This window comes from Geospiza fortis, unplaced genomic scaffold (assembly GCF_000277835.1).
Source record: "Geospiza fortis unplaced genomic scaffold, GeoFor_1.0 scaffold443, whole genome shotgun sequence".
In the NCBI taxonomy this organism is placed as follows: Eukaryota; Metazoa; Chordata; class Aves; order Passeriformes; family Thraupidae; genus Geospiza; species Geospiza fortis.
Window position 1 is genome coordinate 2,311,431 of NW_005054335.1, and position 17,813 is coordinate 2,329,243.

General features: G+C 39.2%; 1 protein-coding gene across 3 annotated transcripts in view; it reads right to left on the bottom strand.

Annotated features, from left to right (window-relative positions):
* Window positions 1–4,461: 4,461 nt before the first annotated feature.
* The window catches only part of GPBP1 (GC-rich promoter binding protein 1), a 35,994-nt gene continuing 22,642 nt past the window's right edge, over window positions 4,462–17,813 (bottom strand). For all 3 annotated transcript variants that reach the window (XM_005421981.2, XM_031057844.1, XM_031057845.1), the window contains 6 exons: window positions 17,055–17,239; window positions 15,962–16,102; window positions 15,335–15,499; window positions 11,556–11,740; window positions 8,177–8,279; window positions 4,462–7,039 (listed from right to left, as the gene is read on the bottom strand). In XM_005421981.2, coding sequence (XP_005422038.1) covers window positions 6,881–7,039; window positions 8,177–8,279; window positions 11,556–11,740; window positions 15,335–15,499; window positions 15,962–16,102; window positions 17,055–17,239 — 938 coding nt within the window. In that variant the 3' untranslated portion in view covers window positions 4,462–6,880. The remainder of the gene's footprint in view (window positions 7,040–8,176; window positions 8,280–11,555; window positions 11,741–15,334; window positions 15,500–15,961; window positions 16,103–17,054; window positions 17,240–17,813) is intronic.

Below are 17,813 nucleotides of genomic sequence, written 5' to 3' on the forward strand. Positions count from 1 at the left end.
CAAACCCTGTGAGGAACGACTGAGGGAGCTGGGGGTGTTTAGCCTGGAGAAAAGGAGACTCAGAGGTGACCTTATCACGCTCTACAACTCCCTGAAATGTGGCTGTAGTCAGGTGGGGGTTGGTCTCTTTCTTCAGGCAGCAACAGAACCAGACGACACAGTCTTAAGCGGCAGCAAGTGAAATATTGGTTGGATGTTAGGAAAAAGTTTTTTATGGAAAGAGAGATAAAGTACTGGAATTGTCTGCCCAGGGAGGTGGTGGAGTCACCATCCTTGGATGTGTATAAAAAAAGACTGGATATGACACTCAGTGCTGTGGTTTAGTTGAGGTGTTAGGGCTCGGTTGGATTTGACAGTCTTAAAGGTCTTTTCCAATCTCATGATTCTGTGATTTGTAAAGTGGCACAAGAAAGGTATTCAAAGAAAATCAAAGTCAAGATTATAAACAGAGAACCTTGCTGAAAGCCAGGAAGCACAAGCACATGCAATCTTCAAGCCCTCCCAGGCATGTGTTACTGTTACATTTTTAATTGCACAAGCACATACCACTCACCTGGCAGGACACCAGGACACCTGCCTAACTCAGTATTTGGTTTTGACTTACTTAACACATCCTCCATGCCATGCACAAAACACAGAACTACTCCCCTCCTCTGGTACTTCTGTGCCAAGTCCTTCAACATTAACTTACCTTTGTATCCTTGTGGTTAGCCAGCAGTATGGTCCATTTTCTTCAAGTCAGTAAATTACCAAGGTTAAGGTAATTTAGGTTCTCTCTAATCAAAAAAAAAGGAACAAGAAATAAGAGAACCACATCAAACCTCTACATGAACCAGTGAAGACATTAACTTTCTTACAATGAAACAGCATAATCTGGGATCATCACATGCAACAAATGTTGGCTGCAATCTAACACAAAACCAGCCACCAACAGGCAGGGAGAACACTTCACTGTCATCAGAAGACTCACTTTCCAACTACATGATCAGGACAAACTTATTGTTGACCTTTACTTTTCAAAATTATGAGACTATTTGCTCCCATTTGCCCCCATTTGCCCTCATCACTGAAAATTTTTCCCCTCTTTTGTCCCGGAGTTCTCCACAATTGTATCTGCCTTTGGCACATCTGCTGGGCTCTGCCAGCCTGCAGCTGCATGCTGAGGGGCTTGGTCAGCCAGGTCCCACAGTATATTCAGCAGTAAATGAGCAGGAACACATTCTTCCAGTGGAAATATAAGGTAACCATAACCACAGCCAGTACTACCAGTTTCATCTACAACAATGTGCTTGTTTTTTCAGCAGTTTATAAAAGGAAAGACTAAAAATCAAATAATACTAAGTTATAATTTATCTGGAACATTAAGGTACTTACAAATCGCATTTTCAGAATAACTAATTCCTTTATCTCAATTATGGAAATACATTTATTCTGTACAAAGATTATTTGTGCATGCCTACTTTGGAGGTGGACAATAAAAAAAAACTGAAGCAAAGAAAAATAAATGTTCACATGAGGATTTAGGAAAATAAAATTTACATTCATACTTGAGGTTCTTTCTGAAACAGACTTCCAATGCATAAAGTAGTGTTTCTCAGCTTCTGGTAATGAAGCTTTGCACAAACAGTGGCTTGACTCAGCAGGCTGTTTATAGTGTATGTCAATTCCTTACAGATCAGCTCATTTCAGACAGCTTTTGTTTTCATTATCCTTACAAACAGCATGAATTGTTACCTAAAGCAATGTTGTAGGAAAATAAAAAATTAACCCAGTCATTGAGGAAGAGGCCCTTCTGCCTGGCTATAATTTAAGGCAGGAAAAAGATGTGATGCTCATGACAACAACACCAGTAAAACTAACCAAGCACAAATGGCAAGCACAGAAAATAAGTTACTGCTAACAATTTTCAATGTCCCCCTGTATTACATTGAAATTCTAATAGAACACATCTGTGCCACACAGTGTGTGCACATGTATGCTAAACAACTCAAAGCTCTCTTTTTCACCTATCCATGATGCAGTCACTTAAGCCCAGACAGGAGGCTCCTTGACTTCCTAAAGACGGTTCCGCTTCAGCAGTCCTCAGCAGAAAGCAATGGGAGATGGAATACACAATTACAATAGCACAGAGCCCGCAGACTTTAAACTATCACACAAAAGGAACAAGGAAGCCACAACACTAAAGCCACCATGCTGGACTAAGCTGGATCAGAGCTGCACACCATCTCCTGTACTGATTACACCAAGTAGCTGACTCGAGGAAAAGCTGCACCACCTTCCCTGACACAACTCTGGTAACACTAAGGCAACACCAGGCACCCTCTGGGTTCAGAGCCAGCCAGGAGCCCTGTGTTGGTATCTAATGCACAGCTCTGTTTCAGAACCTATAGGCTTAGAAGATCACAATTCAGGACAGCACACCACCAGCCTGTTAAACTAGTAAAATGAAATAGCTCGGGTCACCAGGCTGGTCCAAGTTCTCAAGCATGTGCAATTTCTGGCAACAGTTCTCAAATTTGACACTACCTGACAGAATGAAACGAGTTTGTTTCCCTTTGCTTCCCAAGCTGAAACTTAGCAGTGTCTTGCTTAGTACTCACAGAAAGAGCTCTCTCCCCACATCTCCTAAAGGGAACTCAAGTTCTCCCATATTGACCCAAGCTCCATCAGTCTGTTAAGCAGATGCCTGCCTGGACATCAGCAATCATCACTTAGCAAAAATATTCTTTCACTTCAAAGCTGTATCTTTCTGCATAGAAGACAAAACTGAATGTGCACTTGCTCTGCAGGTATGGAGTGGCATTTCTCTATGAAAATCATGCTAGTGCCAGGGAAATAAATAGCTGCACACTAAGAATATCCAAGAAGAATGAAATCTACATAGCAAGCTTACTGTCAGGTGTCTTTTCAGGAACTTAAGGAATGCATGCTGCTACAGGCCCTGTGAGACCTCCCACATCCATCAGATGATCTGATCTGCATAAGGGACTACGATGGAAGCAGACTGTGGTGGACACTGAACTCGGCAGTAAACTCCACTGACCCACTGGTTGAAGGAGTGAATTTTTCTTCAGTCTGAAGATCTCTTCCAGATGGCAATCCAGTAAGAGAAACCGACCTCAGCATTTGCTTACAAATCTCCTGTGGAAGTGCAAACCTCCTGTGAGAGAAGAGTTTTTGGCACTATCCTGTGCCCTATCCAGAGCCAGACTGCTTTGCAGATCACTGCCAGTTCTGGTTTAGCAAATGCATTTCCAGTACCTCTAAGGACAGCTGCAGAGTGATCCAGGCTACAAAACAAACCTCATTCAGTTTGCAATAAAACTCACTGATGACCAAGAACAACAGCATGAGGAAAGATGACCAGCTAGTCAGCACATTTATTATCCTAATGAGCCAGTAACCCTTGGTGCTCAAGTGCAATAATCCTTAATCAGATCAAAAGTTCCCTGCAGCTCAGTAAACTACCTCAGCTGCTGCCTAGCAGCAAACTGAAAATGGATAAACAAAGGCATCCTTGACTAAACTCTACTTCAAGTTTCTAGCAGCCAGTAGTTTAAATGCATTTACTGAAAAATAGATATTCTTTTAAAAAGAAACACTAAAGTTGAAGTCCCCATCTCAAATCAAGAGGTTTTTCCCTCACAGGCAACTGCATAGGAGAATAAAAATTAATTTCCTTCACACTTGGTAACATTTCTCAAAGTCTGGGATCACCATTAAAATCTTCTTCAGACTCTTGACAGGGTCCAACATAAATCAGTGGACAACTTTACTGTAGTTTTAGCACTTTTCCATGAATACAACTAGCTTCTTCTACACCTTAAGAGAGAGAAAGGCCCTGTACAAGCCAATGAGGGAGGCCTCTGTATTTCTGGATGAGGTGAAGGATCCCCAGCTCCCCACCATAAACTCAGACATCTTCCATGCCAGCAGCAGGCAGAGAATACATTCTCTATCAACAGCAGATCAGAAAAACCAGTGAGTGACTGATCACTACTGTTTGCTTTTGAAGAGGGTTGGAACAGGGAACCAGGCATACATGATTCTCCGTCAATAAAGCCAGGAAGATGAAGAGAAATGTGACTTCAAATCATGTCCGCCTGCAGCCACCTATGATTACCACCACTGAAGCCAAGATCTGTCAACCCAACACTGACAAAGTATCTCCAAAGCTTACTAGTGCCCACTAAGGAAATGGGCAAGCTTAGTCACCAACTTCTCAATCCTTTAACACAGACACCTGCTGAAGCAGAAAAACAAGAGAGGACTTATTCTGGGAATGGATCATGGTTTATGTTATGAGAGAACAAAAAGACCAATGCACTACTTAAATTGCCCCAGAAAAGGAACAAAATCAAAGATGCATAAGGTTGCATTGTTAAATACTAGAGAATCCAATTTCATTCTTTTCTACATCTTCAAGCACTAAAAAAAAGGAAGAAGAACTGTACAATAAAATGCTTTCATACATTTTATGGAAGCATACTACAAAAACCAAACATTGTTTTGAGTGACATTTCCCAGGAAAAAAAAAAACTAAAAGAGTTCCCACAGTAAGTGACTAAAAGTTTCTTAAGGTGACACAGAAGATGAAGGATACTCTATTCAGCTTTGCCACAAGCAAATATAACATAAAGGAATCCAGTTCCTCAGTGTAAATATCAAATTTCACCCATTCCCACACTGCCATGAAGGGCCAACAGAAGTAACAGAGTAGACAGATAACCACTTAAGCCAGGGGCCACACACACTTCTGAGGGGTCTCTGAACTTACCAGAAATTAATCCACAAGCATCAGCAGACACAAGAGGAGAAAAGAGACAGAGGAAACTTATGAAGGCTATAAAAGTGTTCCACTCTACAAAGCAAAACCACTGTCCAGTTCCTGTTACCTGCTTTGCCCACAGTTCATTATAATCAGTGCTTCCATTACCAGTTTCAGGATATAAACTAGCAAAGAAGAAGTACCAAGTATGACTAGTACTCCTACTTCCTCTAAAGATAATTTTCTCAATTCCAACTTGTAAATTTCCCAAGTCTATACAATTTTAACACAGCTCTTCTCTAATTACATTAACTTCTCAGAGAGTTAATTCCTGAGGTGATTGAAATAAAGTAAAACTGAATAAAGAAGGGGGAAAAGCCTACACCCCACCTTGAGAAATGCCAAGGAAAAAACATTTTCACTTACTATTAAAACAGTGCATCCACATATCACTATATAATTAAACTAGGCAGAAGATCCTGTTTATAGCATGTGAAAACCAAAAAGTGAACAAACTACCACCATGTGTCAAAGTCAGTAAAAAAAATTCAGGAGAGGGAAAGGAAAAAGGTGTATAAGGCATGCAGGTAGGAAAAACATCATTACAGATATGGCAGTTTTCTTTTTAAAAAGAAACATTTTTATCCTCTTAAATTGAGATTAGAAATTGAGTATTTAAATATACCATGCCAAAATTAACTACATCAACATTTGCAAGCAGCTTCTAATACAAAAACTGACCTCTTGAAAAGAAATACCTATTTAAATTAACAATAAATAAAAAACAGAAACATACCAAATTTGGTCCAAAATTGATGCCATACTTATAAAAAAAGTATTTTCCTAAAGAAATATGGACAGAATCTCAACTTTATAAATATTTTTGCTTTCAAGTTCTAAACTGCAAATAATTTACTATAAGAAGTAGTAGAATTCAAAAACATCTTGACAGGGAAGTGTCTATATATATATATACATATATATATATCCGTGCTATATTATAAACTTATGCAACATCCCCAAGAGCAGTTGTGCTTATGAATTAATGCTACACAGCTTGTACAACTGTGGACAACATGTAAAGAACTAAAATAAACCAAATAAAACTATAAATAATACAATATTGGTTTTTAAATGTGAGATCATAAAGTCTTACACTGAGTAAGCAAAAGAGGTGGTCATTGCACACATATACTTCTGCTGCTATAAAAGCAGGATCTAGTGATGAAAGTATTTTTACCTTGTACTGAAATGCACAACTGCACTGCTGCCAGAGTACATGTAATATAAATGCAAACAAACTTAGCTGTTTTAAAAACAATACCCGTGATGCTATGCACTGAGACAATACTCTGTAAATCAGTTTATTTCCCATGTAGTGGACAAATCCAATCACTGTAATGATTTTTCCACATGTCGAATAGCAAAATCAAACTGCTTATTTTCCCACAAGTCACTGTGAGAATAAGGGTCTTGCTATACCCCTTAAAGCTTTCAATTTAAAAGTTAATTCTAGAAATTTGGAACTGTAACACCAGGGTCTTTTGCCATTAATAACAACGACAACACAACCAATGGCTAAAGAGCAGTTATTTGCAGAACAGTTCAACAACTCAGTTAAGGAAGAGTTTTAGTGCACTTTGCTCATTTTAGCCAACACGCTACATTGCCCTTTGTGCGTACAAAGTGGACTCATTGATTTCCACTGTAAGAAAAAAATGACTTGGCAAGCAAAACACTGTGTCAAGCTGCTCTTTTCTTCCTTAGACATTTTAAGACAGAAGCTTTGCAAGACATTACACAATTCTTTGCTTTTATTATTAAGTGAGAAAGTCTGATTCATAACATTGTCACATTGCTAGTCAGAAATGCTTCAGTGATGGAAGTCAACACTGGGTCAACACAAGGCCTCTTCTACAACAATCGTTTACGGAGAACTTATAATGATTTTCAACACACCCAACAGAACATTCCTTGCTTCCTTCAGAGGAAAGTCCCATTATTCTTTCTGTAGTGGGCATGTTACTACATAAATGACAATTTTTGTTCTTGGACAAAACATCCCCAATCTTCACAAGAACAAATGGACTTCTACAGGTGTTACAGAAGTCTTCACACATCATCATCATCTGATGTATCACTGCTGCTTGTCTCAGAATCCTCATTCTCCAGAGCAGGTTTGAAAGTGCTGTTTTTCCAGGGGCCAAATTTAAAATTACAGACGAGGCCATTTTTCAAAATGCCGTTTTTCCGAAGGCCATTTTTTTGTAACTGAAATGTGAAAAAATGACACATTTAGAGAAAGAAAATGCCAAACACAACAATCTGTTTCAATTCAATACTTTTTGCATCTTCAGCTCTGGGCTACACTGGATCCACAGCTTTTTATATGTACACAGAAAGGATAACTCCCCTGTGAGCCTTCACCTCTGGCCAGCCACCTGCATCCCAGTGTCTCCAGGTGGGCTGAACTCCTGCAGTCAATGAGAGCTCACCCCGTTCTCACCCATGTCCCCACACATCTTGCCCCAAGATCCTTTCTCCCAGATGGTCTCTCCCTGCAATCCAGTCCCCTTTCCCACAGTACTGCAAACATCTGTGCTAAGAAGGGCCAAGGGCAATAGGGAAGGGGCCCAGAAGAGATGCTGCAGAGAGGAATTGGTATCTCAGCAATTGGAAAGTCAAAGACACTGAAGAAAGGAAACAGCTGATTCTGCAAAAAAGAAAGGAATTACTGCATTTTCAACATCATGCAGAACGTGTGCACTAAAACAAGCACTTGAAATTTTAATATTCCAATATCAAATTATTAATATTTCAAATAATATTGGAATTACCAAAAGTTCAGATTTAGTACCACACACTATTCTCATTTCTGACTCCTTCTCACTGACCCCACCAGGTATACTCAACACTCTTAATAAAAAAATAAAAATTTAAAAAAAAAAAAAAAAAAAAAAGGAAGGAAAAGTCAAGTCTACATTACCTTTTCATACTTTGTTACTAGTAAATTAAATGTCTCTCAAGTCCCAAAAAAGAAAATACAGCTCTCAGAGTACCACGGAAACTGCACAAAAACCTTGAAAGAATGAAAGAAGACTCTCTTTCCTTAGGCTAAGTAGGCTAAGCTAAGGAGCTTGAAAATCTGTGCACTTCTACCACCAACAATACTTAAACTACCCAGAAGTACACCCTACCCTGCCCTTGATGCTTTGTGAATAGGCCTGCGCTACAGTCAACATTGGTACCCGATTTTTCTGAAGCAACTATACTTCCAAAAGCACAGCAGTGAAATGGTACTGCAACAGCAACATCCCTAATGATCACAATTACTGCAGATCCTCCTCAAAGGAAGGCATCTCAGGTAACCAGCTGCAGGTCTATAATGGAAAATTAACTTAGTCTTACCTGTTCACTAATGACTTGAAATTCCCTCATCTCATCCTCAGTTAGTGGAGCACATGTTTCATCATTTTCACTGTCTTCCTGCCAGCCCATCTCCTTTAACAACCTTTAAATTAAGAAGGACAACATTAGAATTTGCTACACACACTCAAACATTTCAAGCTCTGCCTACATACATATCTGAAGACCTGTAACAAATGCATTGATTAATCAGCCAGTATTTTTTTTTAAACAAACTCTTTACATAAGTGTGAGTTCAAAGTCTTGTAACAGGTATGTATTAAGCACAGAAGCTGAGTTCTCAGGTCCCTTAAAGATGATCCTATTCTACCACCATATGTGGTAAAAACTATACCTTCATTCTAAGGCAAGAGATCTATGTCAGAACAGTAAGAATGTGTTTTCTTAATATAACTTAAAACTGTCAGTGAAGCAGCAATGTATTCACTCCCCTGAGAACAATATGAAGACACAAAGACACACTGAGGGACTGCAAGTTTTCCTGAATAACAAAGCAGAGCAAAGCATAAGGAACATTGATGGTGTCCCTCGATGGAAACCAACTCAGGATGCAATGGTCGCATGTGATTTATTTTTTATACCACATGCTAATGTCAAGAGCCATGTCAGGCCTCTTTACAATTGAGTCTCAGCCAACAGCACATTCTGGTTTTTCAGCTCAAACAGCTAGGAGTGGATTTTGGGATAAGGGGAAGAAATGAGGAGAAGAAAGACTCCTCTCGTAACTAAGCTTGATATACAAAGATGCAATAATCAGCATGTTTTGGCTAGTTCATAAAGAAGGATGGCAGTATATGAGCAGGAAGAAAGTGGTTTTACATTTGAAGATGGTATAAAAACAGAGGTTATCTGAGGGTGAAGATACCACAACATTTAACAATGAAGTTATTAAGTTTCCTTGCTGCAAAGTTTTTTTCCAAAAGGATTAGCACCTTCTTCAGGTAAATCAGGTATCTTTTCACCTTAAACATTAAAACAGACTAAAGCTATTTTACAAAAAACAAAGAGGTTTCTAAAATGTATGCCAGAGCTGACACTTAAGAGGTAAAAAAAGTGAATATATTAAAATAGCAAGACAAACTCACAGCTGACACCATACACCAGGCACTTCATTTAGGCAGATATCAGCAAAAAATGTCAACACAATCCTCCCCACAAAGAACTCTATATTCCAATACAGTGGATGTGCACTGGAAAAATTTGCATTTTTAGAACCGTAACAAAAGCCTGGAATTGTAGAAGGAGAAAGCACTACTCTGCTTAAAATAAAGTCAGTAGGACAGTAATAGAAATTGTATCCTCTGTTGCATTTGGACCAAATCAGAAAGCATAACAGGCAGGAACAATCAAGTCATCCAAAACTCTAAGAGAATATATTGTACAGAAAAACACAATGCTAAATGCAGCTCAATGATAGTTAGCTGAGTTTCGGTTTTTACTGCAAGCAAGCTCAGACATAAGCATGGCATTCAGTGAAGTAAATAGCTACAGAGCTTCTGTTAATGTAAGTAAAATTTAGGGTAACAGCTAACTAACTTTAAAGCAACATTCTGTAAGGTTAGCAGCACCACTGTCCCTGTAAAGTGACACCATTCTAGAATGGTTAGAAGTATGAACTACATAAAAAAATTACTTCAGATTAGCCAACTTGATACTTACAGTATTGCTGCACATTGGAAACTTCCCCAGCAGGAAGGAAGCCCTTTTGTACCAAATGTGCCAATACTTTTACTAGGTATGCAAAAGTAACCTAGGAGCTAAGGTGGCGATCCATTGTGCAATTTACCACAAAAAGGTTAACCCTAACATCTGTCCACATGTGTGCTGAGCTCACAGCCAAAGCACTGTGGCAGTATGGACACACAGCCTCTCTGGAATACCACAGAAGAAAGACATTTGCCCAGAAATCCTAACAAGGCTATTTATAGTAATTTGAATTGAAAAACTAAGAGTTAGATTTGACTCCCATCTGCCAGCCAAAAAATCATGAGCCTCTAGTGGCCATACATTTCACAGACTCCCAGAATATCGTGAGTTGGAAGGGATCCGCAAACAATGCGGCATCCAACTCCTGGTCCTGAACAGAACAGCCCCAAGAATCATACCCTGTGACTGAGAATACTGCCCAAACACTTCTTGAACTCTGTCAGGCTTGGTGTTGTTGGGAATCCTGTTCCAGTGCCCAGCTATCCTCTGGATGAAGAACATTCTTTCTCAAAGTCACAGATTTTCTCCCTACAATGGCAAGCACCATCTTCCATTTTTGGTATCCCAAATTAATATCTGGCAAGTTGAAGTCCCCCATTAGGACAGCAGCAGTTGATTTAGAGGTGTTCCTTAGCTCCTTAAAGGACAGTCAGTGTCATCATCCTGGGTGATTGGCCTACAGTGGACGCCAACAATGACATCTGCTTTTTTTGTTTGCTCCTTAATCCTTTTCCAGAGGCCCTTAACCATGTCATCACCAGCCACAAGCTCCAAATATTCCACCCATCCATTAGCTACAACACCACTCCCCCATCTCTCCTGCTGTCTGCGCCTCCTGAGGAGCCTGCCACCATCCACAATGCTCCAATGACAGAACTCATCCCACACGGCGTCACTTATGGCAGTGATGTTGCCAATGGTGGGAAAAAAGGAACACAGCAGGGTGCTTTGTACTCTTCATACTCAGGAGGAGTAAGAGGAAATGAAAGTTTCTTCTACAGGCACTACAAAATGAAGCATTGCCTAGTCCAATGTATAGACTATCACTGAAAAAAAAAATCTGTCTAAACCATAAGAATCTGACAGAAGACTGGGTCATGATTATCAAGCAGCATAATTCTTATATCTACCAAATGCTACTGCAGTTGGATTACTGGGATAATAGAATTGTTTCAATCCTTTTCATGAAATTACTTTTTCACCTTCCAGTGGACTGTCTTGTGATATCACTAATAGTGTCAACAAGTCAGCTACAAAAATAATTAACTACTTTAATAATGATTAAAAGCTCACTGAAGTTTTATATAAGATGCAGCACTTAAAATATTTTTAATACAAACAGCAATTACATGTATTGTTCCTCCCAGACACCTAGACCAAAATCAGAGGGACGAAATCACTATGTAGTTTGCTATATTCTTTATTAAAAAATAAACTTTCTGTACTTAAAAATTGGATGTAAATCAGTACACAGGTCTAAGAAATAAACTATATCTCATGTTAAATTAGTACATGTCTAAAAGATAAATTTTACAGTAGTCAAGAAACATTTTATGCTTTCTCAGTTTTCACATTCTGACTTCTGCACTAGTAAGAATTTAAGAACATGCTCAGCTACCATGAAGAAACACACTATGTTTTATATAGTACATACCTATGCTCTGCCTCAAGTGAGCTCGAAAGAACATTTGCCTGAGGGAAAGCTGAAGACTGAATGATCTGCTGAGGTGTAACTGAAGCATTGCCATTCTCCTGCGGAATCTCATTTTTGAAGTTTCGGTTTATATCTCTCTCACGATGAGGACTGTTGTTGTTATGCAAGCTGAAGGACTCATCATCCTAAATACATTACAAAATGTAGAAGTGAATTCCATCCACAAGAAAATATCCTGAAGTGCTGCAATTCAGTAGTTCTGTTTAGTTATGAAATTAAGTTTAAATTGAGAGACTCTGTACTTCACAGGTAATTCTGTTCTGGCATTTGCAACACCTGCATGCTACAGAATTCCTAAGATACACTACTGATTAAATAATGCAGAAAGCACCTCACAAGCTTTTCCCCAAATTTTCTTCCTGCAAAGTTTCATACATATCTTAAAATTCAAACGTACTTCAGCTGTTCTTCATACTTACAGAAATAATGGACTATTGAATTTTTATTGTTCCTAATTAAGTATCAGAGCTGTATGTGGCAGAAGCAGTCTGAAAGTATATGAGTTCTCAAGTTTACTTAGTCTAAGACACAGGTCACAACACCCATACCTCAAATAGCAAATTCTCTGCCATGAATTTAGAAAGACTGCATACTGCTCTTTAAATTCAGACAAGCTCACTTACACACATGCACTCAACCCTAGCTTCTCAGGCTGTTGTGAACAACAACTGTAAATTACTAGACATTAAATACAAATCAGGAAGAAAATTTATTTACAAAGCCGACTGTTCAGGTTCACTCAAAGATTAAAAGGTCTTTAGTCTATAAACATTAGGTATTTCTTTCTACTCTACTCATTCAGCAACGTGTAATTCATATTTATGAACGAGCCAAATAGCCTCAGAAGTCTTACCAGCTGTAAAAACAAAGAAGAGTACAATCATTATTAGTTAACACCTTCTCAATAGCAAAATCCCTAAACTGGGCATATAACAGCATTACCCATAGCATGAGGAAATAATGCAATCTTCTGCACCTGTAAGAAATCATACTTCAGAGCACAGGATCAACACCACCCTCCCACTCACATGTTGTCTGCTTTCAGAAATATTAGAACAGTCAGCAAGATATTGTTAAGAACACATATCCCAGTCAACATATATTCAGCTGTTACATTATATGCCTGGAGAATATGTCACATAATACCAAGAAAAATTTATAAATTTACTAAGCAGGTCTAATATATAGGACAAAACAGCTTCTTCCAAGTGTGATTCAGCTGCTGAGTATAATTTGCCTCATTATTTCATAATTCTGAATCTCTAGATGGTTCCTAAGATCTTTCTAATCTTAAATCAAAATCTTTGTGTATTTCCTGAACACATGAACAAAGCTATCCCCAATACCCATTTCAGGGTACTCAGTCACAGAATACCTAATGAAAAGATGTAGGCTTTTCTTAGCTCACACATACAGCTAAGTTATACAGTCCCATTACAGCAAATTGCATTTTGCCTGAAATAGGATCAGGGTCAGTAGAGTCAGTCTCACTTTTATCACCAATGTACACTGGCACTGTTTCTTTTTTAATATCTCAGAAGCCTAATATCGCTTCCTCAAAATCACTTGTTTATCTGGCTGATTTCTAATTTATGGGATTTTTTGTTTTAATAAGACATTTTAAATCACTCATTTACAGCAAACAGGCTTGTAAGCACCTCATTCTGAATAATAAAATACTTATCTTCACCTGGATTATGATAACTGGTATGATAACTAGGTGGCTGGTAGCAAAAACCAATTGCATAAATCAATTCAGACTGAAAGAAACCTGATGCATATTATACACAGCCATTATAGGCCTTCAAGCTCTCAATTAGTTAGAACCAGTGTTTTATGCATATAGTGAGTTATTGCTCGTTTGATTAGACCAATAGAGAACTTCTGGCTACCTAAACACCAATCAGAAAGGAAATGGTTTGAGAAGCATTGAGAAGCAGAACAAACTTCTTTGTTTTGTAGGAGAACTAATTGCCAGGGTATGAAACACTGCCCTTCACAAGTCTGTTGGGACTAGGTGGGATTCACACAAGAGTACAAAGGGAGCTGGCAGTTCACTGAGCTACTTTCCATCATTTACCAGCAGCCCTGGATTACCAGAGAGGTCCCAGGAAACTGGAGACTGGAAAATGTGATGCTCATTTGCAAAAAGTATTGGAAGGAGATTCCAGGGAACTACAGGCATGTCAGACTCGCCGTGGTACCAAGAAAGGTAGGGGCAGATGACTGTGAATGCCATCACACAGTTGTCCCTGCAGGACAACCAGGGGATCAGGCCCAGCCAGCACAGGTTTGGGAAAGACAGGTCCTGCTTAGCCAACCTGATCTCCTTCTACGACCAGGTGACTGCTTAGAGGATGAAGAAAAGGCTGTGGATGTTTTCTGCTAGAACTTCAATAATGCCTTTCTTTGATACAGTATCTCAGAGAATTCTGCAGAAGCTGGCAGCCCATGGCTTGGAGAGGGGCACTCTTCACTGGGTAAAAACTACCTAGATGGCTGCGCCCAGAGGGTGGTGGTGAGTGGAGCTATATTCAGCTGGTGGCCAGTCATGGGTGGGGTTCCCCAGGGCTCCCTACTAATCGCTTTATCAATGATTTGACAAGTGCACCTCAGTCAGTTTACAGGTGACACCAAAATGGGTGAGAATTCTGATCTGCTGGAGGACAGGAATGCTCTGCAGAGGGGTCCGTACAGGATGGATCAACAGGCCAAGGCAACAATAACCCCAGGCAGTGCCACACGCTGGGGCAGAGTGGCTGGAAAGGACCTGGGGGTGCTGGTGACAGCAGCTGAACATGAGCCAGGCTGTGCCCAGGTGGCCAAGAAGGCCAATGGCATCCTGGCCTGGATCAGCAATGGTGTGGCCAGCAGGGCCAGGGCAGGGATTGTCCCCCTGTGCTGGGCACTGCTGAGGCCACACCTCCAGTGCTGTGTCCAGCTCTGGGCCCTCACTGCAGGAAAGGCACTGAGGGGCTGCAGAGAGTCCAGAGAAGGGCAATGGAGCTGGGGCAGGGTCTGGAGCACAAGTGCTGTGAGGAGCAGCTGAGGGAGCTGGGGGTGTCTATCCTGGGAAAAGGAGGCTCAGGTGTGACCTTATCACTCTCTACCACTGCCTGAAAGGAGGCTGTGGCCAGGTGGGGGTTGGCCAACACTGTGACAGGACAGAAGAAATGGCCTCAAGTTGTGTCGGGGAGAGTCAGGTTAGACACCAGGAAGACTTTGTTCACAGGAAGACTTTCAACCACAGGAAGGGGAGTCAAGCACTGGAATGGGCTGTCCAGGGAAGTGGCTAAGTCACCATCCCTGGAGGTATTTAAAAGCCATTTAGATGTGACACTTGAATACACAGTTTACTTGCAGACTTGACAGTACTGTTAATGGTTGGACTCAATCTCAAAGGTCTTTTCCAATATAAATTCATGTATGATTACTTTACTAAGCCTAATTTATCCTTTTTATTGTTGCTAAAGATACACAAGTACTTAAGTCATCAACATGCACTAACAGATAATGCAGAAAGACAAAAAGAAACTACAAAGCAGCACTGGAGGAAGAGTAGTACTTGGAACAATGTTTTTAAATTAATCAAAAGATAATTCCTTTCCTTCCTTTAGGGATCCAAGAGCATTACTTAACAGCTATTTACAGCAAAATCAGAAGTAGTTTATAGTTTGTCTGAAACCTACTGGATCTACATTAAGTATTAACAAAATTACCTTCTCTTGCCCATCATGATTCTCATCTTCATGTTCCTCTTTCACTCTATCTCTTTTCAATGCTTTCAAAAATTCACTCTTCTTATCAGTCCGCATTCTTGTCAATTTTGTTAAACGAAGCTGACCAGATGTGTCAACAGGGGATGAAGAATTTGACCAATTACACTAGTGAAGAAGGTCAGAGAAAGAAAGAATGTTAGAAATGTGTTCATTCAGAAAAATTTTAATTAAAGACACAGGTATCCGTTCTTTCAGATTTCACATATATTCACAGTCAAAACTAGAGAGAAGATCTGTATTTTGGTATAAACAGTTTGTAGATGTAAACCCAGAGATGCAGCTTTATGGAGCACTGCTACTGAAAAGTGGGCCTTCTGAAACATGTAATACCTTTAGCAGTTTTGAAGCCTAAAAGTATCAGGTTGTATTTTCTAATGTGGGTTTTTATTCTAAATCAAACCTACAAAGGAAACTGCAGTACTTTGAAGCCAGTGATGTGCATTCCACCTTTTCTGAACGTTAAGTTAAAAAAAAACATATTTAATACAATTCTGTATAAAATTTACTGGCCATCCTCCCTTAAGCAAATTAAATGTTTTATAAATTTAACTACAGCTACTATTTTACCTGTTTCACTGAATTTTGTGTTACAGCAAATGCCTTGACAGTTGATTTGAAAGGACTGAAACTGCCAACACCATATGCAGATTCATGAGGAAATGCATTCCCAAGTTTATTTTCTTTTGCTTGGCTTTTCCAGTGTGTGGGCTAGACAGAAGAATAAACAGAGAAGTAAAGTGTCATTAACCAAAAAAGATTGTTTTCAAGAATCTTCAGAAAAATGATTAAGCAAAAGCAAATCATAACTGCAACCTTAATGTAGTGCAAACATCTGTTTTCTTGTGGAAAACAGGATGTTTATGAGCAATTCATCTGCTCATAAATACTGTTCATGCTGTTTATATAAAAACTAAAATTTTAAAACAATTAAGATCCTCATATTTGAGATATCAAAAATGATAATACTTTCAACAGCTGAAAGTATTATTTTAGATTCAAAATGTTACAGAGTTAAGAACTAATCCACCATATGCTCCCAAGAGCACAGAAAAATTCCTGAAACAAAAAAATAGAGATGAAGCCAGTGAGAATAGCTCAGTTGGTTAGAGCCTGGCGATAATAATGCCAGGGTTGTGGGTTTGAAGTCCATATAGACCATTCACTTAAGCGCTGGACTTGATGATTCTTGTGGGTTCCTTCCAATATTCTGATTGTGCATATGGAAAGTTGCATTTGGTAAGAGACCAGAATGATACTACGAGGTTATAATGTCATCTCTGTCTATAATTGGGATAAATTCTGAAGGTAATATTATGCTGACTATACCTCTCTACAACGTACCTAATTTTGTTCTGTTGAAATCATATATACAAAAGGGACTGCTATTCCATAAGTTAAAAAACACCATTTTTACTCTCACTTGTACAGCTGCTGCGCTTCTCAAAAGAGGCAGATGAGAAGCAAAGAGAAACAAAATTATAATTTAAAAAGAAAAATGCAAAAAAGTTGTTTCTATTCATTTTTGGGGTGTGTTGCATTTTGCAAGTGTTGAATACATGACAATCCAGAACAGTATCCTCAGGGATGAAATAAACATATTGAGAATTACAGCATTACTTTTCTAGGCATGTTTTTCACAACACTAGTATCCAATACTCACCTTTGCAGGTGGAGTTACAGGTTTGGGGACTAATCCTTTATAAACACTTGTGCCAGTTCCATTCCTTACCGGCTGTGAGTGAAGACTTCCCACTAATGGGAATCCAGATATCCGCAGTTCTTTTGTACTGCCTTTTTTAATGACCAGCATTCTCTGAGACCTAGATTTAGGATTTAAAGGGTACTCTGGAAGAAAAAAAGAGGTGTGTATGTATAAAGATATGTGCGTATGTGTGTGTGTGTGTGTGTGTGCCTATGTACACAACTCACTAGTTTTTAGATCATAAGGTACTGGAACAGCCATATGATCCAGAGCTAACAGGCATAAATCAGGAACTTAAATCAGTATTAGCTCCACAAATAACATACTGTGCAAACCTGGAAAAACACAGGTTCTGTTCCATTTTCTACAGTCATCATTCTAAAAATATTTCACTTGGCAATGCAGGAATTGCACTTTTTGAAAGAAAATATATTCTTCAAAGAAACCTGCAACACACTTCTAGAGACTCCTGTGTAGCAATTCTACAATCAAAATACTGTCAGTTGTTGATAGTTAACCAAACTTCAAAAGAGTTTATGGCTTTCATATTCCCCTTAAGATTTCCTAAAGAATAATTAGTTATATATTTATTAACAGCTCAGTTTAGAGATGTGCACTGAGGTTCTATAAACATGAGACAAGATGTGCACTACACATTAGACCATGGCAATGACCAATTTCTCTAGCTCCATGCTTCAGATGGACATAACAGGACAA